The 26547-nt window shown below is 32.6% G+C and overlaps 1 protein-coding gene across 6 annotated transcripts in view; it reads right to left on the minus strand.

Annotated features, from left to right (window-relative positions):
- LOC109533087 (hemicentin-1) overlaps positions 1-26547 on the minus strand; it is a 168044-nt gene that overhangs the window by 35395 nt on the left and 106102 nt on the right. For all 6 annotated transcript variants that reach the window (XR_007281415.1, XR_007281414.1, XR_007281416.1 and 3 more), the window contains exons 5-6: positions 3283-3444; positions 2525-2697 (exon numbers count right to left, since the gene is read on the minus strand). Coding sequence is in view for 3 of the 6 variants with exons in the window: in XM_048666102.1 (XP_048522059.1) it covers positions 2525-2697; positions 3283-3444 (335 nt within the window). In the remaining 3 variants the exon portion in view is untranslated. The remainder of the gene's footprint in view (positions 1-2524; positions 2698-3282; positions 3445-26547) is intronic.

The following is a 26547-nucleotide window of genomic DNA, read 5'->3' on the forward strand; positions in this document are numbered from 1 at the left end:
GATATGCTTGAGTTTCCCAGTTTGCTTTAGCTTTTAAACAAAAATTCAGAGCATTCAATTTTTTCACAAGTTACAGAAATAAAACAATGTTAAATGTGAATATTTTCAAATAGTTACATTATTTTTGCCGTATAAAATTAAAATTATTTTTGACCTATCACACTTGGTCTGAGCTCAGTGATTTTAGTCTCATTTTTCGCATAAAAAATCGCATATCAGTGTTTCATCAATATCTAATTTCTGAACTCCGATGATTTGCAAATAATCTAAAAAAGTTGAATCAATAAAAACTAGGCGATGATTATAAACTGAAAAATTCAAAATAGGTTTACAAATATTGTGAACATTCCTTATCGCAAATAGTAATCTTGAGGTTATTAGAAAAGCTGAAAACAGAAAACACAGTTGATAATCATATTTAAATGGCTTAACATTGATTTATAAATGTTCCGTAGCATGGAAAAACAAAATATGGTAACGTTTTAGGTAAATGGAAGCTGAAAAGCGACGAGATTTGATTTGGCAACCACTTTCCATAAATGGTTTTTAATTCCTTTACATTTCAGTCAGATTAGCAGGAAATAATACACCCATTGAAATAAACATGTTTCGGTTGTCTATGACTTTTTTGCGGAAAAATGGTAATTTTTATTCATAGCGCATAAACCATGGCACGTTCATAATGCGACGCACTGAAATTCCAAATCTCGTAACGTTTTATACTGATAAAAACCAGTTTTAGTATTTTTCCAGCCGACTGCTGAGTTTAATGCACAAATTACGAAATTCCTCTAAAGTCATTAAATTTTTTTGAACGAGGGCTTCCATTTTATAAAAGACAACATCTAATAAACGATTGCTGGATTTTTCAGCGACACAGCACTTTTTCCGATTGCTCTTGTTGCAATTTAAACTGCCAGATATCGGCGCTTTTTCGGGGTTTAATTAATTTCAGCGCCCAGTTCTGCGACAAGTTTTATTACGACTCTGAACACTAAGAAAAACGGAAGCCATCACCGTTAAACTGCTAAGTTTATGTGTTTATGTATAGGTAGAACTGGGATAAAATTAGGTAAAAATCTGGGATTCTGATTTTTTTGGAATTCGATTATAAATTCTATGAACAAGCACGGTGAACGTAATAATGATAATAAACTGATTCGAAAGGAACAGTAGCTCACTTTATTGTTTTTCTGATGAATTAATAATGCAATGGCAATAGCAGATGCAGATGCAATTAATTTCATAAAAGCGCTAAAATCAATTTAATAAAATCAGACATCTAAATTAATTTATTAAATTAGTGTGATGAAATTCTAGAACAGTATATGTATTCAAATTCTATTTTCTTTTGCCTCAAATCTCATTTACTAAAAGAGCGTTTTCAATTTATTATAAGCTTCTCATTGGTAATTTGCTTAAACGTTTCATCGTTCTGAGGGATGTTAACACAATGATTTACAAAAACTATTGTATAACACCAAAAATAAATAAATGAATATATTAAAAATTTAAGTTAAAATCCTTTAGAATCAGAAAACAAAATTCAATTTGCTATATGAAAATTTGGCGAATCTCTATTTCTTTTGATTTCTGACTGTTTGCAATTTTAATAGGTTTCTTTAGTATTGCCATATATCTCATGATGATTGTTAAAAATTTAATAAACCAGTTTGTCAATTCAGTTTTGAAAGCTTTTGTGAAAATAAAAACACCTAATACAAATTAATAAAAATCTAAAATGCGTTAACTTCAATTAAATAATGTTGAGTCCTTGGGAAAGTGTATAGAATTATAAAGAGCTTATAGGTTTCTCTACTTCGTGATCTAAGGCAAACACCGCTTGAACTGTACTGAATTCTATAATTATATTATGGAAATCAAATTTTAATAAAATGGCTACTTTAGTATGATGGTTTTAATTTAGAATTTTCATAAAAAAATAGGATTTTTTTCTTTCTATCAAATACATTCAAGCAGTTTTCTAAAAGACAATTTAACGCTTAAATTTATTAAATAATTAGTTCTTTATCATGTCGTTAGTCGATGCATGTAGTTACCGGAAGTAAAATTCCTACATCACTTTGCAAATATTCAAATTCATTGCCGTTCTTTCATCTACTAGACTTGAACGGGCAATAAACGGTATTACCCATTTCGTGTGGTTAAAAAAGAAATAAAATTCGAAAATGCGATTGCTAATTCATTTTTAGAGTGCACATCATCAAGAAAATATCCAGGAGAATTGCCTGCGGTCATAAAATCCAAATAAGCGAGATAAAAGTGTCGCGAAATGGTGTACGTGGATGGGCATAACTCTTTCCTAAGAGGTGGACCCTCTTACGAGAAAGATGTTTACGATGTGTTATGTGGTCATCGTAAAATGAACAGTTTCGCTCAGTGTTCAAGTAGCAAATTATTCTACTTATTAGTTATGAAGCGGACTATTTTCACGAGAAAAATCCTTCTACTAAGCTCATGCTAGTGATCATCAAATGTTTAAATAATGAAAAGAAACACTTACATTATCTTCAATTCCGGTATGAACGAGAGTTTCGTCTGTTATTGGAATGGATCCGTTCGTCCATCGAATGGTCGCTGCTGGTCTAGCACCATGAACATCGCAAATCAGCATAACATTACTACCTTGCACCACATGGTTATTTACTCCAGAAAGATGCATATAAGTTGACTTAACTGAAAAAACCATAAATATTTGTTTAAACAAAGTCTTCATATCGTCCTTTCAAAAAACTGTCTTTGCATTAAGTTTTATCTAAATAAACTTGTTCACTTGTTGAGTTTTCTTAACTCGTATTATCATTCAACTTTTGTGATCTTGATCATTTCAGGAAAACTTAATCATTACAAAGATCATGCTGTGTCTTATCTGTGCAAAATCTCCAATTTTTCATAAAAATCCCCTCAGTGAATACTGAAAGTGGCCATTTAGCAATCAGTTAAATATTTTTTATTTAGATTTTCAATGAACTGTTTTGGTGATTACTAAATCTAGTGATACCAAAGAAAGACATTTATCATTTGTGCCCTCTAAGCTTCCTCTCTTTTTTTAGTATCCCTGATACAATTTTTGTTTGATCGTACAACGTAGCTTTTAATAAATTTCCTTTTCATGGCTTTCTTTTGTCAATCAAAGTCAAGATATAGAATTATGATTTCTGAACTAAAAGGCAATCAAAATGTAGAATAAATGAGCTTAAAATATACAAAATTTGGTAAAATTTTGTACATTTTTATTCGGAATAGAAGAATTATATTTACCGTGAACATCTGCAGTGACCCAGGATATGATGGGTCCATCTAAGGCTTCGCTTTCGACTCGACATTCAAATCTCGCATTTAAATCCCCTCGGGAAAGGGTGAGTTGTAATTTCGATGTTCCAGTTCCAAGTCCATCTCCCAGATCGTTGGTTGAGTATTGAGCTGAAACAAAATTACATTATAATCAACAAAAATTTAGTACAAAGATATCTTTTTATAATAAAACCCCAATGACCACAATACTTTAATAAATGGTCAAAGCATATTTGTATTTGCAATAAAAAAATTTCCTCGTCATCTGGAGACCCTTATGCTAAACTGGATCCCTTTTACAATGTCTCAATAGCCTTTTTCGTTTTTGGAGAAGCATTTTATTCGTACGAAACTTAATTCAGTGTATTTTGTGAAATTAAAAAATTGAAATCAATTAATGCAACGGAAGCGTTATGGTGGAAAAAACCTTTTATAATGAATTAAGAATTAATTAACCAGAAATTTACAGAGGAAAAACTTACTTCCTTGTTACCGATTTTCTTTTGAAATATGACGATAAAGTTTTGGGTGTTAGGATATTGAAATTTAAAATGCGCAAAGTGTAATTTTGCTCGGCAAAAAAACCGACTTTAATTATTTTCAAAACTTTTCTTTTCAACTTCCTCAAAGGATGTACAGGACCTGACTAATTTCATCTTCTGCGTATAACATTTAACCGATAAATTTTTCAGGTTTATACTTTCTTGAACATTATGGACATAATTTAGAAATATCTATTGCCTATAATTATATAGTATTTTTTAAGTTATATATTCGATGCACTAATTTTGTGCAATTTAGCCCCTTTGGAATTCGCAATAAATGGACTTGATTTTGTCTACTTGTTAAGCTCTTAAATTAAATCACTTATTTCCGTCTAAAGTAATATTAATCGCCACTCGAAAAGATTACCTTTGTTTAGCCAGAAAAGCGGTAAGTTTATCAAATGAAATCTCCAGGTTTGAGATAGTTTTCAATGTATCGCCCTTTTCGGCGAGCAGAAAATTGGGTAAACTTAACACAATCTCGCTATAACAAATTCCTTAAGCCGGCCGACTTTGGAAAGATTAAATCAATATATCTATCCTCCGAAATGCCTCTCGATAAAAGACAATGGATGGCCAAATCGACAAAGGAATGAAAAAATAAGAGCGCCTTACGTGCCCAGAATCCGTGGTCTATCGCGTTTACGTTCTGATATAATGAATAATATTTGAATTCTAAAAGAGCAGGTAGATAAGAATTAGATTCTGGAGAGTCTCATTAAAGTTTTCAGTTTTATTCCTTTTGCATTTTTCAGTTATTGGCGGTATTTGTCTAATGCCTGAATGTGCTTTAAGGAAGTAAATAAAACGTTACTTTGATGAACGTTCTAGCTTCAAAGCAAGAGCTAAAAATGTCTCAGAAATTAATTTATTGCGCAAAAAGCTTCGACTGCTGCACTTTTCAAATTGAGTCTTGAAAGTATTGCAAACTAGAAACAAAATTTCATTTGAAAATTAAGATTTGGACAAATAAAGCACCTGTTTATTAAAAATGGAAGATACTGATTGCATTCATAACTTGAGCGTAGATCTAGGCAACCTTCTATTTGAGCGCCTCTTAAAGCATTCACTAGAGACGAACTTCTCACTGAAAACATTACATGAACATATGCGGTCATTCTACATTCTTCTTTCCTTAGAAACTAGTACATTTTCCAGGATTGCCTAACCATTTAAGATCGCTTTTTATTAGGGTCGGTCGGGGCGTTCTTAACTTAGTTCAGGCTTTAACGCTCGAGACTTTGGATGCTCTCCAGTTTCCAGAAGCAATTAAGGGAATCCGTTGATAACGGCTATCTGAAAATTCTTATCGATGTCGTATCTCATTTTAAGTAGCTTAGGAGGAAACGTAGATCGGTGTAAGCGCGTTAATTATAACTGGAATATTTGCCATTGACAATTTTTGATCTCGGGTTTTGGAACTTTAACTCAACAAATTGGTTAGGGTTAAATATCGATCAGTTGTGAATTTAAAAAATTAAATCTAGCAACGAAATTTGGGGCGTACTGTCCTGGGACTGGATAACAGTCACACAGGCCAAACATGTAATTTAATTTTGCACAACGAATTTTCCAATTTTCATTTAATTTATTTCCATTTCACTGCTTCGGCTGTGCGTATAATATATCTTTTTGTTTCCCCAAGCATTGTTCGACTTGTACAAAAATTGCTGCGTAAACCCACCTTCGTCACAGGCTTAAATTCGGATTTATCTTGACTCACAGTCAGGAAATATAATTGGCAGGCTTTTTCTCTTTGGGGACGACTTTTATCTGCCTCGAAGCCATTCGAGGCGTTTGCAATAAAATAAAATAGAATGAAGTCATCGATTTATTCGGAAATTATCCGGAGCGTTCGAATATTTGGTGTGCTACTTTGACGCAGCTTATTTAGCTAAAGCTTTCAGGAAATTATAATTGTTCTTTGGTGTTCAAAAGTTTTTGAAAAAAAACAACTGTACAAAGAACTTTGTTGGCGTACTCGTTTGAGTGGAGTTTTGTTCACGAAGGCTGTAACATTTTTATGTAAAATCTTCTATAGAGTACATGTCTGCATACTGAATTTACTGTCTGCATATATGAATGCATATTTAGAAAAATTTAGTAATTTCCTTCAAAGATAATTAAGAGTTGGAGAATGCAAGTTGCTGACATTTTTACTCTTTTACTTTTACTACTGAAGCCTGTTGCTCAATCTGCCTTTGATTTTTTGATCCAATTCCAATATGGTAATAATGAACGGACGTAAGTCTAATGGAATTTCACGTGTCACTTGTTCAGACTAAAACATTCATTACGGAAACTTTGATCTTTCGAATTAAAAGCTAAAATCAAGCTTATAAATAATTCACAATTGGTTAGAAGAATACAAAATTGCAATAAGTAATGAAAAAGAAAAATGAACTATGAGTTTTTAAACAAACCAGTATTTTATTTATATCAATGTCCTTTATTTTAATGTACTTCCGAGGTGTAGCACCTAAGGTATCATAGTATCTGCAACATCCATGTCAGTTAGACCGTTATTCTAAACCGTGCGACCTAAACGAGTTAGATCTTCACCCATTCGATGCCTAAACACGCCACTTTCGCTATTTAACTGCAAAGTTAAAGATCGATTTTGCTTAGTTTAGAGCTGGATACTTTTAGTTAACTGGCTTTCCAGTCGGTTACTTCACAAGAGCCTTGAAGTTTCCGCAAGTCCTATTATTGATTGCACTGGAAACAGCTGCTTCAGTTTGAAATTAAGTTTATTGAAATCAAATGGAATATTCTGCCTTGAATCCAGCAGCATTCTAGATGATTTGACTTTTAGCCAAAACCGTGAAATGTAATTTCCCTTTTTCTTCGGACGTTTAATCCTCGAGGGCATTTGAAAGTTTACGTGGCTTCGGAACTGATTGAGGCTGAGCCCCCCCACGCAATCAATGACACAGCAGCATCCACGCCCCAAATATCGTAAAAATAGAATCAACGGTCCCTCACAAGAGTCTCAGCAATTTAGTCGACGCGTGCAAAAACTGCGATTTGCCTAATTTGGCGCCTCAATTTGAACCGATTCCCTTCAAAACGGGGACTGGCGACGTAATCAACCGTAATTCCCTTTTCTTATAAGGTTTCCTGAGGGTCGTATGTGATAGGGGAGTAGACTTGATTGAACCTACTACCTAAGCGATATGTAGTGGTGCTCAACGCGATTAGTGATAGTTTTCTAACTTTCCCCAAAGGAAATTCTCGATTATGTTAAATTAGATTTCGAAACTCGTGGCATGAGTAAATAAGGTAATATTATATACGTATTTCCATAACAGGGGCGAAAGCTTTACCTGCTAAGCTGATGAGTTTAGTACACTTTCTACTTGCTTCGCTAAGCCCCTATATTATATTTATCGAAAAGTTTGACGAATTCCATTTTTGTTTATTTAATGCGACCACGTAAGGTTAATAGAATGCATGTCTTTTGAAATGATCTTCTTCTTTATTGTCATCAAATTTAAATATCCAAAACACGGTGTGGTGTAGCGGTGTCAACTTTCTTGGTGCTTCTACTGCATGATCTCTTGCAAAAATTACAGTGTCCACAAAATCACCTGCCAGTGTCCAATACAAAATCAATGGTGTTAATAATATAAACCACAAACAATCCTGATCGTTTGTGAAATTTACTCATAGAATTCCTTATGGAATCTTTTTGAAAATGCATACACTGCTTTGTGATATAAAATAATCAATTTCATTTAGACTGTGCATGTGATACACATTAACATTATTTCTACACTGCTAATAGCATTTAAATAATTTTTTTGTTTGCCCTAAAATAACTGCCCAAGTACTACAAGTTTTTTGTAAAAAAAAGAATATATTTCTTCATTTTCGATTTGATCTAAATCGTTGTTCCTCTCTTCATTTTTTGCCTTCACATTTTCAGATCATGCAGCCACAGTATTTTTAAGTAGTAATCTTTACAAACCATGAAAATGGTTACCAATCTGCGATCAGTTTTATTGTTTGTACTGCATCAATTCTTGATCGTTGTCAATTATTCGTTTAAAAGTTTGTCCTATTTCTTTTGAATCTTCACTTGTTCCACCAAATTTTATTTGACAGTGGCTTAATTATATTTGCTGATGGTTTCTCCCCCTAATATTTTTCTACATTTCAAATTATTGTTCTTTTGGAATTTAATTTATTTATATGCTTGATTTTAAATTCAAAACCAACTCTAAACAAAACGTAACAAAATCTACAATCCATTACAATTTCGACTACCTTGTGTTTAGTTTATTACTTGGAATTATTTGCTCGTTTTGGACTGTATTTGATGTTTAATTGTTTTAGGAAATCCATTTTCAAATATTTTCTTGGCCGGTATATTGTATCTTCGGATAAAACAATAGTTTCTTAAATTAGTTTGGATCCTGGCATTTCAATCGACTCTGACTGATATACTTAGCCTTTCGAAATACATATCGTATATATAATTTTCCTCCCGTTTCTCTCATTTCTAAATAAAATTTGCTCAATATTCTGACATTTTTACTATTTTAGTTTTAAGTTGAAAGTATCTTTGCAAGAAAGTTGATTAACCGCTACTGTAACTTTTCAAATACTAATTTATACTTTGTTTTCACAAAATTTGGATATTCGAAAATCTTGAACAGGCTTTATTGGGATTTCTTCGAAATTTTCATGAACTACCAAAAAAATTAAAATATTTCAGTTAAATAATTCAGGATGGATGCATTCATATGCTTCCCAATTTTGGTAGCCATTAAATATTTTTGGAAACTAGTAATAGTAATTCTATTAATTGAGGCGTTCATTATTTCAGATCAAATATTTCACTTGCCTGATCTGATGATAAATATTTGTAATGATTATGGTTACATTTCGATTTTATGACAGCCATTTAATTTCACCCTCAGTTCGATAATTTAGGATAAATATAAAGAAAAGCAATAGAACCAGTTTGACACGTTTTATCATTAAATAATATTTCTCCCTTCTGTTCGTAATAGCCTTCAGGTCTTTTTCCTTTTTATCCCTCCGCTCCTACGAGAAAATTGCATCACGTTTATTAAACTCGGCTGACCAGAAATAACATAGTTAATCGATAGTGAGATGTAACCTGTTTATCGAACAGCCTTTTGAAAACGAACAATACATTATAACTAAGAATATAATAAAATGAGAAGTCCCATCGAGTATATATTCCAACGAAATATTGCGCCACATGTAGCAATATTTTGACTGAAAGATTCCAAAATATAATTTTTTCAACAACTTTTTCTTTCATCATCAACAATCTAACCCTAATCTCGGTTCAAATTTTCCTTTCAATAAGGTAATTACCAGCATGCTGAAAACGGCAAAGTCTTTTTTTTCCTTTAGCGTAACTTGTCCAGAGTTTCCAACTTGGCCATAGTACATCTTTAACTGAAAGCACATAAAGTTTTCATCGCAAAGTTTACGGCTGAATGGAAGTAAGTCTAAGATGTTCATTTTATACCAAAAGTTATCATATAAAACCGCAACGGTGTGGGGGTTACACGTGTAGTTTACATTACATCTGGTTCAATTAGTCTGTAAGTGTTGTAATTGTAGAAACACATCAGCGAAATGTGTTTGAAAAAAGCTGCTGTAAATTATACGGAATTTGATTACTTTCCTCTTTTATAATGCCTGATATGTTCTCTTTTATAATGCCTATTCGCTGTCTTCAATTTAATAGATCTCGTAGTTGATTCCGAGGAAAAAATAGAAAATAAATAAACGTGTATCATACACTAATATATTAAGAATTTCAGAAAATATTAAATAATTTTAACAATAAAATTGAGGCAATTATCAGAACTCTTTATTGTTATGCAATCCGTCAGTATTTTTATTATGGTCTATACTGGGTGGTCTCAAATTGACGATCGCTATCTTGAAGAATTACTAGAACTTCAATAGCGAATAAAATGTAAATCGAAATAAGAAAGTCAACTTTGTTGTTAATAACTTTTGTTAAGCGGATGCTCATTGTGCAAATAAAAAAACGATTTTTTTTATTTCACAATTTTCTTATGTGTTTAATTTTTGAGCCCCATTAGAAAACTGCGGATATTAACTAGGTGCTTAATACCAGTACGGGAAAGCTCTGGAAGAAATTTCGACGAAATAACTTCACTTTTAAGGTAGCGCAACACAGATATACATGGCTTTTCTATGTTCCACGTTCCAATTTATATTGGACCGAATATCCGAAGCAAATAAGACGATTAATTCGTTTTCTTGTTTCATTCAGCCGAAGGAAATAAATTGTTTTCTGTCACATCAATATATTCTTGCGATAGCTGCAAAAATAAAATCAATGAGCTAAAGAAATTGTTAAAGGTTGAGAAATACGAAGAAATTATTTTACAGTTTATGGAACTGACATTTATGCTCGCATAAAAACCAACTGTTGAAATCATATTTTCGTTCATTTTTGGTCTCCATTATATGCCACAATGTTGCAAACATGATTATAGTAATTATTAAATTAGCAAACTGAAGCAATTCTTAAATAAAACTTATGTTTTTTGGATTTTAGAAAAAGGTCATTGAAGAAAAATTTACGTGTTAAAAATTCGACTGAAGCATTTACGAATAATATTCAATGATGTTTTATTGCATTGTTTTCCAGTGTAAAATTGCTTTAAATTGTGTCATGGTCATTGTCTCATATTTGGTCAATTGCTTCCAAATACTTTGCACAGCATATATGTGCATATTAAATTCCTTAAAGTATCACCTTTAAATGGAAGAAGCTATTTTACGCTAAAAATGATGTTTAACCATGATAGTGAGCATGTCATGACATGGTTCAGTACAAAGCTGAAATAATCTTTTTTGCGCCTTATTGGCACAATTCATTGATTCGGGCACGATTTACGTGACCAAAATAACATTTTAATGATATAACCACAGGTTGACAAATACGCTCCCAAATCAAATAAAACAATGTAATTTAGGTATGAATTATTGTACTCACTCCGAAACAGCAATCACTACATTTAAAATGATGTCCGCTTAATAATGATGCTACAATTACATGAAATTTTGTAAATAAATAATTCAGTTAAAAGTAAAGCGTTGTCAATAATAGACGTACAATTAAATTGAACATAAAGTTATAATTGTTTGCAGTTTACATTTTAAATTGCGCAAACCACTCGGAATAACTTTTCAATTTTGTAGTTTTGCTTTAGCCGAACCGGAGATCATTATGTGGAGTTCTATTTACTTTAATTGGGTTTTGCATCGAAGTTAAATTTTAGTCAAATTTCCTATTTTCGCAATGCATTGGCGAATAATAATACATAATTAAACTGTTATGGACATTATTTATTTGTGTTTAGCACCGATTTTTTAATTACATTTTTGTAACGCTTGCCAGATACTGGACTTTATGAAACTTTGTTATTGGCTGCGGCTCGTCCTTTAGTCTTGTCTGTTCTGTTTTCAGAACTGGCTGAATTATGAACAATAAATACCACTTTGCTTTTTTATCGTGTCACGCAAATGTACTATATCAATATTATCAATTTTTTTTGGGGCAATTTTATCGAGTAATCCGCCTCTGATTTAGTCACAAATCATATGGCAACGCCCCCGTATCAGGCCACCGGTGGTGATACATTTGCATTTAAATTGCGCTTTTATGTGAGATTTATTACATAATTAAATAATTTATACGACTTATGCGCGGATCGTTTCCAGACTTTACGTTCTTGCCCGTCGGGGCTAAATTTTTATCTGCATTGTAACCCCAGCGTTCGATTTTCCGGGGCTAAATTAGACAAACACACGAAAATGCCATTGCGAATACGTAGTAAACCATTCGAGGGATAGATATTGGGGTTTTTTCTTTTTTTTTTGCTCCATTTTTCCAGTCAGTATATTCGACTGCAGATGGCATTATTTGCTTTATATGTGCGCGTTGTTGGCGGATATGCTTTCTGATTTATATTTTTCTAATACGAAAATCACTGGAAGTTATAGGCAGGTTGATTCAAGTGTATTATTTATAATAGAACGCTTTCCTATATTGCATACCATTAATGTTTTCTCTGACTAATTTATTTTGAAAGTTGCTACGGTAGTTTTCTACAAGGAATTATTAGAATAATTGTTCATTATTAGGACATCTTTTTTAAATTGCTTTTGCAATTGCAATATTGTTAATGCAATGTTTAAATAACGTCAAAACACTGATAAAAATTAGACGGGTTCTATAATTAATTACTTCTAGGAAGAATTATGGTTATTGGAGAGAGGAAAATATTACAATTGTTGCTAATAACCATTATTAACACCCAATTTTACTAATTGCTTTTGCAACTCTAATATTGAAAGGCCTATAAGACAGTAAGAATGTAATTTCGTTATGTTTTAGATGTACTTAATTCTATTGTTTTAATTTCAAGTATCAACTTTAACCCTCATAAACATTCCATATTTTGAAAGTTTCCATATCCATCCATTCCATATTTTGACTAATTCGCCACACATTGCTTGTCCGGAACAATTTTAAATAAAAAAATTTGCTTTTTTTTAAATTTTACTTTCTAAATAGTAAAAATGCTGTCAAGCAAGAAAATAGTCGACTATAAAATGTAGCATGGAAACTTCTGATCTGACAATTTTGAATTTGAAGAATTTTCCCATGAAAACCCAATAAAAGCACTAATTGATGCATACCGATGAATAACAATTCGTGAAATCGCTGAGAGATCCTGTACATTGATTTCGATTATTTCTTATTATTTGAAATATCTACGTTTTGTTCTAAATTGTTTCAAAGCGGCATAAGTTGATTCATGTTTTTACGAAAATATGTTTGTACATCGCATTAGCAACTGTAAAATTGAAAATGAACGAAATTACTTAAAAAAAAAACCCAAAATTTAACATGTCCAGAACGATTGGAAGCTACATGCGATTCAGTTAAATTTCCACATGAAGTTTAACAAAATTGGAGACTTGCTTGGAATCTCAATTTAAATAAAATATATTTAGAAGGTGGATAATGCTAGACAAAATATTTTCCGGTGCAGTTCAATGCGAAAATAGCCTATTGCGCTATAAAAGTTGCCTAAATTTTGAAAATCATTTTAGCTCCCCAATTACAAGAATACCAGCAGTTAAAAGTTAAAGCGCCCGAGTTTACAAACGAAAAGTTACCTTAACCTGTCGCAAGGGTGGCGTAAACTGGCGTAAAACAGCCTTTTACGACCCAGAAACATTTCCATATTTACCGGGTGGTCGTAAAGTCCGTCGGTAAAAAAGGGATAAGCACCTTCGTAATAATAAAAGTGCTTAAGTTTACGATTTCTTTCGGTTTTCCTTATATCTTCCTGGTGATGCAATCTCGATTCTTGTACCTATGTATGTCGAGTTTTCTGACTTAATTTTTCGACCAGTTATGGTAATTTTAAATGTTTGCATTTCATGCAAGAATGCACTGTTATATCGCACTGATTTATGCTCACATTAAGTGCAATATCTGTACTAGGGAAATAAGTATGATTTCTATGAAAAACAGCAGACACGTTTGAATGAGTACATCAGAAAATTAGCAGGACTAAAATTTGATGAAGTACAGTTCCTTTAATATGAAAAATTAGAGATAAAGCAGGTTACAGAGTCTAAAAACCATTAAAAGGGTTCTGCTGATTTCTTGTCACGCTAAAAAAACACTTTAGAGTATTGACTTCTGCTATACCAATAACATCAATTTAACTACGTGCTAAAAACTATTGACACTAAGCTAATAGTTTGTTTTGCTCTTGACTGATTCTCAAGATAGACACTCGAATTGGGAAAAAAAATTACTGTGTAAAGGTTGTCATTTTCATTATTATTTCATCATTATTATCATCTTAAATTAATAATTTTGTAATGGTTATTTTGTTCTTTCGCATCCTATCACTGTGAAAAGCCAAAAGGAAGTCAGTAAATATTTCTCTATGAAATAGGTATAAAGCCCTTGTCAAAAATATGTGATTTCTAAACGCTCATGCTCCAATCTCAATGTTTTTTCGCTATCTTAATTCTGAAAAAGCGATCATTGAAACATGGTCTGACTGAGAATTTTAAAGAGAAGAATATGAAAGTCTGTCCACCCAACTTTATTTTTTTTTCCATAAAACATCCTAGAAATATTTTAATTTATCAAATGAAATATATATTAATTTTAGTGGCGGTTACTGTATGTAAATTAATTGAAAATCTGTTCTAAATGATTAAGATAATATGAGAGATTACGATTAACCGGCAATTTGTAATCCCTCTGCATTTTAGAGTCGCATTGGAAAACTTCCAATACAAGTCCATAATGAACAAGATAATTTTTTGGCTTAAATAAAATTTTTTAGTACTCATTTGCCAGAAGGACCCGAAATGATTATCGAATTAATTTACAGCTTATGTAAACTCTTATAAGAAAAATGCAAATAAAAAGTAAATTAAGGTTCATGACACGCAAACTTCTAAGTGATGCTAGTCGAGAAACTCCGGAATTAAGATGTTTGTATGAAATAACATGAAAAGCTAATGGTCTACGTTAACATATGTTACCAGCAAAAAGCCAACTTAGCACTCTGAATTATTCATATAAATGAATTAATCATTTCGTTCAAGGCGATGATCAAAGAAGCAAGAAATTCTAAAGGCAACGTTCAAATTATTACATCTGATGATCCGGGACACTATTCGGATTTAATGGTTATTTTTGTTTTCGTAAAGTTTTACTTCATTGTTGAATAAAATTTTAGTGGAAAATTTATAACATGGGAAATTGTGTTGCCAATCAAATATTTCATGTTTAATCTTGTTCGATATCTAGTTGATCTATAAATGAAAAATCCCAGTACAGTGCAAATGGAAAATTCCAGGGAATTTAACTGATTGAATTAAATATCGCTTCTATTAGATAGTAATTTAAATTTATAAGCGTAGCAGCTAAGTATTCAAATACGTTTAATTCAAATGCAGCTATACAAATTTCCTACATTTCTCCGTTTCAGCAATTAATTTTTCAGCAATAGATGCATTTATAATTTCGCAGCTTAACTTTTAAATAATTTCTTGGTTTAAATTAATGCTACATAGCTGTCAGCATTTCTCAGATAATATAATTGTGATTTCAGGTTAGTTTTAATAGGTTTCGTTTGATGTTAATTCCCGTATGTGGTTGCTTTAATTTAATGAATTAAAATGAATTTGACTCTTTCATCTGGAATTGCCATCAAACGAGGATTTTTGTAAATTGAAAATGGTTATTTAACGGTAAATAACTTACATTATATATTATGTTCTCGTGTTCCAAAAATTTTGAAAATGGCGAAAAAAATTCGCTCTGTTAATAAATAAAATGTGTATTGATTTAGTGGTCTTTGCCACATGTACAAGTTTCCCTAAACAAATTATGTAATTTACGCAAATGTAATAAAATGTGGCATGTTCAAGTTACTCTACTTGATCAACTTGCACGATCAGACAAAAGTGAAAGGGATCATAAATAAACTCGATATTCTTATCTGAAGCTTCAGCGGGAAATCTCATAATCCGAAAACGAAAGCTATAAATTCTCGCGTATAAATCATTTATTCGCCCATCGGCGTATGGCTTTTTTCAAAAGATGTTATTCGGAGAATGCGTCGATGAAATGAAATCCAGGGGAGTGTAAATGAGGTTGTATATTGGATTATGGATAAGTTTTTTTTACGGACCAGGCAGGGTGGCTATAAAATCGCAAGCTTAAGCCAAAATAATACCGAGGATCAAGTTGTTCCTTGCCTGTCAATTCTTGTCACGAATTGCTATATCGTTCGATTATTATTTTTTCCTTATCCCGCGGAAATAGGATCGCTTTTAATCAATTTTATTCAAAACTATAAATTGTTGAATCCATTGATCCGACACGTGGACTGATATAAAAATAATTAGTAGCATATACAGATTTGTTTCAGTAATGTGGCATCAAACAACATAGCATTACACCAGCCATTTTACTGAGCCAAAACAAAAAACATGAGTTCTTCGCCGTCAATATAGCTTAAATGTTCAATTTTAACACCGACTCGAACATGTGAAGTTCGGCAAATTATAAACCCTCATTTAGCCTGAAATTATTAGTGAGCCGCTGCAAAGATCTTCCATATTCTTCTATTTGCTTAAAATTTTAAACTGATTTCTGCAAGGATTCATATTTGCGCATCTAGCTGCTCATATTCTATGTAGGTCCGGCAATAAGTGTACTTTTTAATTGGAAAACGTGCCTCAACATCCAAAATAGTGTATAGAGTTTGACGGAATCCATTTTATGTGACTGTAAAATATGCACACTTTATGAATGTGGAAGTAATGATTTTCTTCGACACTTATTTGCGTTTTAAGGGGCCTTAATAAAGGTCGACTATATTTGGGCTAAATTAAATTCCTTTTTTATTTTCAACGAGTTCCCATTTTATCACACAACATTTTTCTTTCTTTTGCTTTCTACGTTGAAACGTACACGAATCGACCAAGTTGGGCAAAAAGTAACTGTGTAGAATCAAATATCAATTCAGGCAGATGTAAAAGGGCTCGTACTTCAAGCATTTAATAAATTAGTGTGGCAAAGCTAAACCGGAAAGGCAATTTAAAAGGCCAACCTTTACTTTTTGTTTTATTATCCACGAAGGGCGGACTTCTTTGATATATTGCTGACATCAAAGGAGTTTTTGTTTTCTTTGATAAAAAAAATTATTCCAATTTGCGAAGTATTTTACTGTGGCACAAGGTTGACGTCCAGTAGAATGCAAACGAAAGTCTTGGAAAATGTTGCGAAACAACGGCTTTAAGAATCGTCTTCTATTGTACGTGAGTGTTCAAAATTAAATATTGCTTGATTTATATGGAAATGAGATAGACATTATGATTATTTATAAATGAAAGACGGGTTTGATTAACCGAGAGAGAGGAAAGATTGGAAACATCTTATTGACTGCAGCGAGTGACTACTTTTGTTCTTTAAGTCCGAAATAATTGCTCTTTTTACTCTAAAATACTCTTATAGTGAAACACTCTCAATACAATTTTAATGGTTATGACAAAAGCTGTTCTTAACACTTTACCTGTGCACTTCTTAAAAATGAAGGACTTCATACATACCTGAAACAAATTAAAAAATAATTTAGACTTGAACTAAATTTCGATATGAATCCACGTAATATTCTTCAAAGAGAATCTCATAGAAATCTGAATAGAAACACACAGGAATCTCTGGGATTCAGATGAGATTAATATTGATTACGTCAAATGTTTAGAGGCTTTTTAGACAATTAAGAGCAATCATTAAAAAATGTATTTGTGACCCAAAACTACATAGAACGTGTGGAAAAGTTAACAACGCCGATGTTTTTCTGGTAGAATAACGATCAGTAGATGGATTGCAATATTAATCTCAATGACCTTATCACAAGGAGCTAATCGGTTACAGATAAATTGTGTTGGGAAAACCCACTTTTGAATGTGTTTGAAGGAGCAGAAAATCGCCTGGTGTCGACATGTTTTATATTTGGATTCTCATTTGCATTTTATGTTGGTTGGAGCAAAGATTCAGTATAGCTTTGTACATTTTTTCCCCAACACTTATCCTGCTTGACTAAGATTTTGAACGCCTGGCTGAATACTTTGAATAAGGCTTTTGTGAGAAGGCTTTGCCTGTGGGATTAGGATTTATCCGTTTTTTTTTTCGTGTAGCGATAACGAAAATTAGAATTTAGATCTACATTTCTAACACTTGTATAGAGCACAACTTCGATGTCTTGGTTTGTCAGTTGCGTTTTAAATATTTAAATTAAGACCTGGATAATCTAATATTTTCCCAAAGTGTTTAACTGGAAAATAAGTCAGTGTGAAAATACGCTCCGAAACACCCAATATTTAATTAATACAGTCAATATTTGAGTTTATAAATTGGCCCTTGGGTAAAGCAATAATTTTTCCAATCGGCGTTCCGCAGTTTTCTATCATTCTTAAAGCGGTTTTGCACTCGGAACGGGGAATAAATGATTTATGTCAGCGTTTTGTGGCATTTTTGGATTCTGTTTACGGGAATCCCCGCGGCCAGTTGTCCTTTGTGCGCCGCCACAAACGCCTTTAGATTTATTTAGGCTGGAATGAAGATTCCCAGAATCGAACGGCTGTACGAAAAGCTTAGCCCGTGGGTATTATCTGGATTTGGTCTGCGATGATTTATTTTTCGTTTAGGGTAAAAAATAATCTTTCTAGAGCTTTCCATGAAGGACATTCTCTGCTCGTATATTTCGGCTTTAACTGTTTTATTGTTGTTGGGGTATATGATGTATTGGTCATCTTCTGAATGGCGATACCCTAGCAGATATTATTGTTTAGGCGACGTGACCAGAAATAACAATTTCCTTTACTGCGATTATGGTGCATGGCAAATGGTCGATTGTGGATTATTACGTAGGTGATCTTATTGATAGGAGATAAGTCGATGAATAATGAAATAGTAATTCGTTACTTTTACACAAGGCAGATTGTACTGTTGGATTTCTGCAAGTAATTTGTAAATAGAAGCTTTTATTATACTGCTAATATTTGCCATACTCTGAAATGTTTTGGGAAAGTTCTTGTACAGTTTAATGCAGCTATACGTAAATTATTAATAACAGACAAAGGGAGCGATCGCCAAAATATTAACAGACCTGAAGTAAAAGCGATAAACAACATCCAGACAGTTGACGCTTTCATATATCTTGGTACCACAATCGCAAGTCAGGGCGGATCCAGCGAGACGATAAAGAGGAGAAGCGCGATAGTGAAAGAATCCATGACCAAAATAACCAAAGTATGAAAAAGCTATCACATATGCCGTAACACCAAAATTAGATTGGGCAGCAGTGTATTCAGTATTTCTATATAGATCAGAATTCAGAACTTTAAATATTATGAATAAGCGGAAGATAGGTAGATGCCTTCGAAATGTTTTGTTGGTGCAGAATGCTGAGTGTCCTGGATTCAGAAAAGAACTAACCAATCCATTCTGGACCAGAAGGAAATTACTTAATACCAGAAACACTTAGAATTAAGAAGAAATCGTGCATTGTGAAAGCGGAAAATAGCTAAAGTCTTTGATCATGTGGTTAGATGAAATGGTCTTGAGAACCCAACGGTGGAAGGGACGGTCCCTGGCAAAAGATCAAGATCAAAGTTGTCTACAAGATATCCTATAACCGGTCTAATCAGCAAAAACCTCTCCCAAACATTCAAAATGGCAGAAGATAGACAGCAATGGAAAGCCATCACAGAAAACAATACAGAAACTTATTCTTGTTATTGTTATTCGATACTCTTGAAGTCACACTGCCGGAGAAGCTAATAAACCAAGCTCTTTAAATTTGCTTCTGCAACTTTCTGGCCCAGTGCAACCAAGAATAATTCTTATTGCTCGTTTCAACTACGCCAGCAATACTTCACAAAAGCTTGCGCTTTGACCGTACAGAATGACCCCATATCTTAAGTGACACCTAAAGATTGCATAAAAAATCATACTCTTAATCTGTAAGTTTACATATTTGCTTAAAACGCTGAAACTGTAACTCACTGGTTGAGTTTGAAGTGGTGTCAAACTAATTTTGCCAAACTATCAACCTCAAGATGATAAGGCAAATAATGTGATAATTGTGATTTATCTTTTCTTCTTCATACATTTTTTCCAGGTAGGCAATAATAACTTTTACAGGCACTATTTCCTTGGTGCAAGTGTTTCTTGACCAATTCATTGATCGTTTAGCTCGTATTGGGCAATCAATTACCCATTTTGATCTGTATTTTATGAGATTTTGTTACTTCTCTCACTGGTTTCATTCGAGTATGCAAGCACTACCAATTAATGTGGAGCTTAATTAAGTATTTGTTTTGCATCGGGGCTGTTTCAGTAAAGTTAGTGTGGTATGCACCCGCATGTGCAAGCTAATCTGGATTAAAACTAAATATTAACCTTGCTCGGTTCACCTAAGAAGTGGTTCGATTAGCTAAATCTTGCTTAAGTGCGCTCTTTGATATTGATAAAATATAATTTTGAAGTTTATTTGATAGCGATCTTAATAACTCAGATATATGTACAACAATGATCTGCTTATTACAAGTTATTTGGGTAGCGTTTGAGGACTTGAAACTCAAAAGCTGATAAAATATAGTGTAGTAGATGAGGAGTCTTTTAATTTTTTTAGTTTAGTGTTAAGACCTATCAGAGTTGAACAAAAACCCGCTTTCGCTCAACCTTTCGGCATTAAAACTTTTCCACCAGGTTTAAGCATAATGAAGCTGAGCTAAGAAGTGGTATTGCAAAACTGAAGTGAAAAAAGTGGGACCATTCATTGTTTTACTCGTCAATAAATAGTTCAACTTATTTGATGCTAATAAATATGTTTTGAAAAACTTTCTATATTCATACTTTCTCTACGTAAGAAATTATGTTTACTATTATCGTGTTATTATTACGCTATTTAATATTTTGTCTGATTTTCTATCGATGGCTACCAAATACTTCATCTCAGATTTTATTACTCTAACTCAAAAGAGGATTTGAAAATTTGAGCTACTTAGGTTTATCGCGGAAATGTTGCAATTGGGCACAATGTTAGGAAAATAAACCAATTGGAGATTCAGTTGTTAAATTGAAATGGTATATAATCGCTATTATTTAAACTATTTATAAATCAAATTTTACATCTTTTGAGTAAGAGTACAAATTTGTTTAATTTAGTCACTAGCAACTCAACTGCTGTTCATTTATTGTCGTAAAAATAATATATATTTTTGTTAATTAAAAACCTTTGAAGCAGTTCAAATTCGACTATATTTAGATAATGGAAACGAATTGGAACTTTCAATCGAATGGATTGGAAATCTGCATTTTCTTAGCAAAATATTAGACAATTGGTTAGAAGACCGCATTTAAACAATAGAGTGCTAGTATCAATTGGCAATCGATGTTAAATATTGTTCGGCACACATGAAAACAAATTCAGATCCTTCTGAACTATGTATGCCATTTATTAATTTAGACCAATTTAATGAAACTGCTCCATATTCTAGAAGCATTGTTCATTAAAGCGCATTTATGTAGGATTACAACATCTCTTCTCTATCACTTCATTTAAGCACTGTGGTACTTTTTTCTTTATGCTTTATGTAATTCGGTACCCACACACTCTCACATGTTCATATAATATGCCAATTATTTGTCATATTAAGCCTTTGGTCCACGTTATCAGCCTAATAACCCCATGAGTAACAGGCGATATTTCAGGGTAAAATCCCTTAAGTTGACATGCGATTTATCGATCTACAACTTTCGAAACTTGAAACAGCACAAGCCATCATAAAGTGGCTGTGATGCATCACTTAGCTACTCAGAAGATGATTGATGTTGGGCACAGTACGGGCTCGACGTGCCAAGACATGTAACACAAACAAATGACCTGATGTTGGTCGATATTGGACTCCCGGCCTGTGTTGACAAAAACATTTTGAACTAGAACTACAGAAGTCCAGATTTTAGGACTTCTAGTCAAGATTTGGAACTAGTTTTAATAAAAAAACAACAAGTGTACTTTGGAAAATTGGGCAAATTGATACAAAGAGTTTTGAACTCAACTTTCACAAAATTAAAATGATGCGGAAGTCCCATTAAAAACAAAAAAAAAACATGTTTTGGTTTGCATTCAATAATATGCAACTCATTGGAAAAATTGTTCAATGATAAAATAAAAAGAGGTATTGAAGTATCTGCAACACTACAGCTACGGTAAAATTACAAACTTGAAGAGTAATTTTGAAAGAACATAGAAATAATGTTTTTTTTTCTGTAATAAAACAAGCTACAAAATGGATTTAATTAAACATGACTGTTATGTTAGTTATTTTAAGGATATCGTACTGTTGTTAAACATGGTAAACACGAACATCAGATTAATTGTCCTATATGTATATTATATTAATAACTGGCTAACATGCAATGCTATTATTACACTTTTTATTTTGTCTAATTTCCCTTTGGAATTTTCACGAAAAACAGCTAGAACTTAAATCAGGGTCATAAAAATGCTTGTCGCCATACGCTTTCCTGCTCAGAAAAATGTCCATCCCCCCAATCTGAAAGAAAATCAAATTTATTTCCTCGAACTTTTGCGTAAAAATCTACAATATCAAGTTCAATATCCTGGCTTTTAAGTTGCCGTTTACTTCATCTATCCAAATCCACTTTTTGGCATGTCTTGAGTGTTACTTTGTGTTGCCGTTTTCCTTAAAAATACCGTTTCGACGGCAAAGCCAAATGTTCACAGATGAGAATCTAGGCACAAAGCAAAGCAGTGCCTCGAAGGTATTTCGCTGTATATCCTGTTCTGCTCTTTAGTAAACTGGAAACATCTTAAGATTACGTGCGTGCATAATAGGTGAAGGGGATTACAAAACCTATTTCCCGGATATCTCTTCAGCGAAAAGGGTCACGCACTTTAGGTTGACTGTGTACGGTTTCAGGGCTTGGGTGAATAATTGTTATTCGTGTAAATCTTGTCAAAACTTATTCGGCCGTTGAAAGCCTTCCTTTGAGGAATCTAATCGGTTGAAGAACAGGTTCAAATCATAACTTTCCACAGATCTGACTTCCTTCAGACGGAACCCTTTCAAAGATTGAAGTTATAGGAAGACTAGCAGAATATTGCGCCTGACAACATTTTTAATGTACCTAAAATTACAAATTGAGTCGAATAAGTCACTGAGAGTACTATTCAGTGCAATCAACTGCATATGCCAAAGTACCAAGCTTAAGACGTTCATTTTACACGGAAAACCTCGAAAAATTAGATGAATGTCTGCTAGTTAATGATTACCAATTATGAACAGGCCAACCTTGTCATTAATTTCAGTGGTATTTACAATTCTTCGGGAGCAATAAGTTCCTAGTGTTTTTATTGTGATTTCCAACAATCCAAGCAACTTTTTATCAATTAATAATATTTGCAGTTTTTAAGATGTGCATTCCGGTTTTTAATAGTAACCTACTGCTTCACAGACTATTTCTTCCCCATTGATAAGTTACTTATTGAAACTGTTCCTTACTAATTATGTTAAAAAAGCTTGATGTCATATTTGCTCATCCATCGCTTAAAAAATATTTATAATGCTATTACTAATGCTATTAGCAAAATTTAGAGACTTTTTCGAAGTTGTATGTTGTTTTCGCGGACATTTAAGCACAGAGTTGACAAAGTCTGTTCTATAAGTGCAAAGCGTTACGAATTCATCATCTTCAGCTTATTTCGGATTTTTTTAAAATTTTGTTTGTATTATGCGCTTGTATATGCAGGACGGAATTTAAAAGTTATTTCATTATAAACCGGACACGCTGGAGGGTAACTTTTGTATGTATTGTATTTACCGTTTAATGTTTTGAAGAAGTTTGGATTTTAAATCATCATCAGGCTATTTTCACGGTTTCTTTTTACTTTCTCATAGAATTTTGTGGTTGCATATGCAGGCTTAAGTTTCGTATTTATTTTCTTAGACACTAGTGAAAATAGAGATTTATCTTCTGGCATATCTTGTGGAGTAAGGAAAATTGAGTGCTATATGAGGAAGAAGTTTAAATTTTCAGTCAACGTCACGTCTTTTTGGAGGTTTGTTTAAAATTATGATGATTTATTGTGAATCCATTTTGCAGGACAAGGTGTTCTATAAGCAGAAAATGTTTCGATTTTGACATCCTCAGTTTTCATGATTTTTTTAAATTTCGTTTGTATTTTGCGCTGGTGTCTGCAGTTTAACAGTTATTTTCGCCGAAATTTCTCAAGTGCATTGACTTTTGCGTGAAGTTGATTGATGCTCATAGCTCAATGTTAACTAACAAATATTAATAAACATATGATATAGGTCATGAATTAACAATTAATGAAGCATGAATTTGTAATTGTGCTGATTATAATAGGTATGGTGGGAAATAACTTCTTTCATTAAGACAAAAAAACATTTTTATTAAACCATACTGTTCGGAAAAGCAGATAGAAACTCCAAAAGAATATTATTCGCTCGTCTAATTTTCGAGGTAGAAAATATAATTTTCCTTTTTAAAAGAAGTGATATAATCCGTGGAACTTTATCCGCTAAACCCTTTGCAGCACGTTAATGCTCCTAAATTACTAACGCCCAGCTTACTTTCATAAATACTCTGGGCAACTGGATTTGCATATTGTAAAAGGTCACGCTTAAAACCACCCGAAAAAGAAAAAGAAAAATATCAAACATATTTTTCTTTGGGGCTCGTGACCAGGCCAATAAAAAATCGACCCGCTTCTCTTAGGGATTTTGTTAATTAACGAATTTAATGTAATGACCTCGGGTCCCTTTGATGCTTACTGAAAATTAGAAATTGCTTTGCAAGTCGTTTGCAAGAAAAAAATTGCCTCTCCGGGCAATGATAATGTTAACGAAGTGAGTGAGTTAATTTGCTAACTAATTTAAAGGATGGAATTATTTGCAACATTTAACACCAATACAAAGAATGCTATACTTTTATTTTACCAGTTCAGAATCAATAACAGATAACAAAAATAGTTTTAAAGATTCTATCCAACTTATAAAGACAGTCTAAATATAAAATGAACCTTGACACATATTCTTTTGGTGCTTCAGTTTGGTCAGGATCCAAAGCGAATTGTGATTTCCAAGTGCAACACTGAATGGGAGGATCCTTGAATTCAGTGAAAAGCTTTGAAACTCCAACTTGCTACATTACTTAAGGGACACTTGTCTGTTGAAGCAGTTTTAGGGCATATTATTAACTCTTAAATGGCTTCCCTCGATTATACTTCGAGATCGTATATAGAGAGGGTGTATAGAGAGGTTGTAATTTAGAATCGGAATTAATTGATTGGACTCGAACTTGATACTTCATTTGCAGGAAGTGAACAAGGGGTTTATTTCGATCAATGAAGTGAATGAAGGGTTTTGACGCGATTGTTTATCCTATTATCAATCAGAGCACATTCGAAACTTTTGTTTTAAATACAAAGTACAATAATTGTTTTTGCACAAATATGAAAGGGTGTTTTAAACACGTTTATTTGAGATTTGACTAATTAATTAAGGTATAGATTATATCACTCCGAAACAAGCAAACATTTTTATTTTAACAAATATTTTTCGAGGCTAAATGCTTTATGTTAAAATTTTTATTTACAATTAAGGTTCAAAAGCTTTACAGCTTAAATGTAATTAGAGCGCTGGTAATGATTTTTGAATAAAACTGAAGTAAAAAGCCAATTAATCAGTGACTTAATTCTGTATTTTATATCGAATTAAAAAAGAACTCCGTTCATCTGGAAAATAATGAAAATGGAAAGAAATTAAATTCATATTTTAGCGGAAAGATTTTTTGGAAACGATAATTGAAAATCAATATAATTTCTCTTGCTTTCGTACAGAATTGCTTTATGCTCTTTGTTTGCTGGAAATAAGTGCCATATTACCTGTGACTTATTTTTCGAACTGTTCCTCAATTCTTTATTATTATATTTCATGGGCGATAAACTCTGCCAATCATCAGATGTGTTCATCTACACGTTTTATTTTATATATTTAATACTGTTTTTGCAGCTCATATTTGCTTCATCATTTGAATGGTTATTAATTTGTTGTCGATTTTTGCGTTTCCCACGGTTTTATAGCAATAAAGAAATCTATAGGGTTATACACGCGGTTATATAAAATTACTGCAAATTTCAGGTAAGTACTTATTATTCTTATTAATCTCCTGAATCAACCAAAATTTGTAACGTGAAAACATTTCCCGTGCTTGTATTGTTGGGTTTTTCAAATATTTTCATTATTTCAACTGCATACTGCAATTTATCTATTTATTAATAATGTATTTTGTGCAAACTGATACAAAATCACAGCAAAACTAGGAATTATTCATGAAATGAATTAATGCCTATAAGGAGAACTTAAAACGGAGTAATTTAAAACTTAACAAAATGCTATGTAATATTAAATTAAAAGAACTATAATACGCGAACAATTATATTGCTTGCGTTGGAAGCTTCTAGATTAAGACTTGTGACGGTTGAAGAACCAGATCAGAATGAAGGTCCAAGTGTATTACAAGATAGAAACTTAAATGATTATTACCAGAAGAGAACCAGTAGCGGAGTCCTTCCTTTGATGATTGTGCCCAATTCGCCCTCGTTTTAATTTTCGTAACAGTGACTTCAAAGTTATGAAATACTTCTTCACATTTTCACATTTGCGTCTATGGCATATCATACAGAAGTTTAGTTAAAATTATTTTCATGAAAACTGCAGTTTCCAGATCACAACCTCATTCTAGCATTAGCGGGTTAAACATAAATATGTTCAAATCAAGAAAATTTAAGCTATATAGCTAATATATATAATATTATATTACTATACAGGGTTATTCACGCTATACGGCACGGAAGTTTGCGGCTAAACCGTTTGATTTTTAAAAAGTATTATTTTATTAATTGTCCGACGCCTACCGAGCGCACAGTTTAAAAATACTTTTGTAATGTACAGGGGGTCCCAAAAGCTCTAAAGGTATCAAAGTTGCGTTTTTTTAAAT

This window comes from Dendroctonus ponderosae, unplaced genomic scaffold (genome assembly GCF_020466585.1).
Source record: "Dendroctonus ponderosae isolate FM_Combo_2020 unplaced genomic scaffold, Dpon_F_20191213v2 Dpon_F_20191213_4, whole genome shotgun sequence".
Lineage (NCBI taxonomy): Eukaryota > Metazoa > Arthropoda > Insecta > Coleoptera > Curculionidae > Dendroctonus > Dendroctonus ponderosae.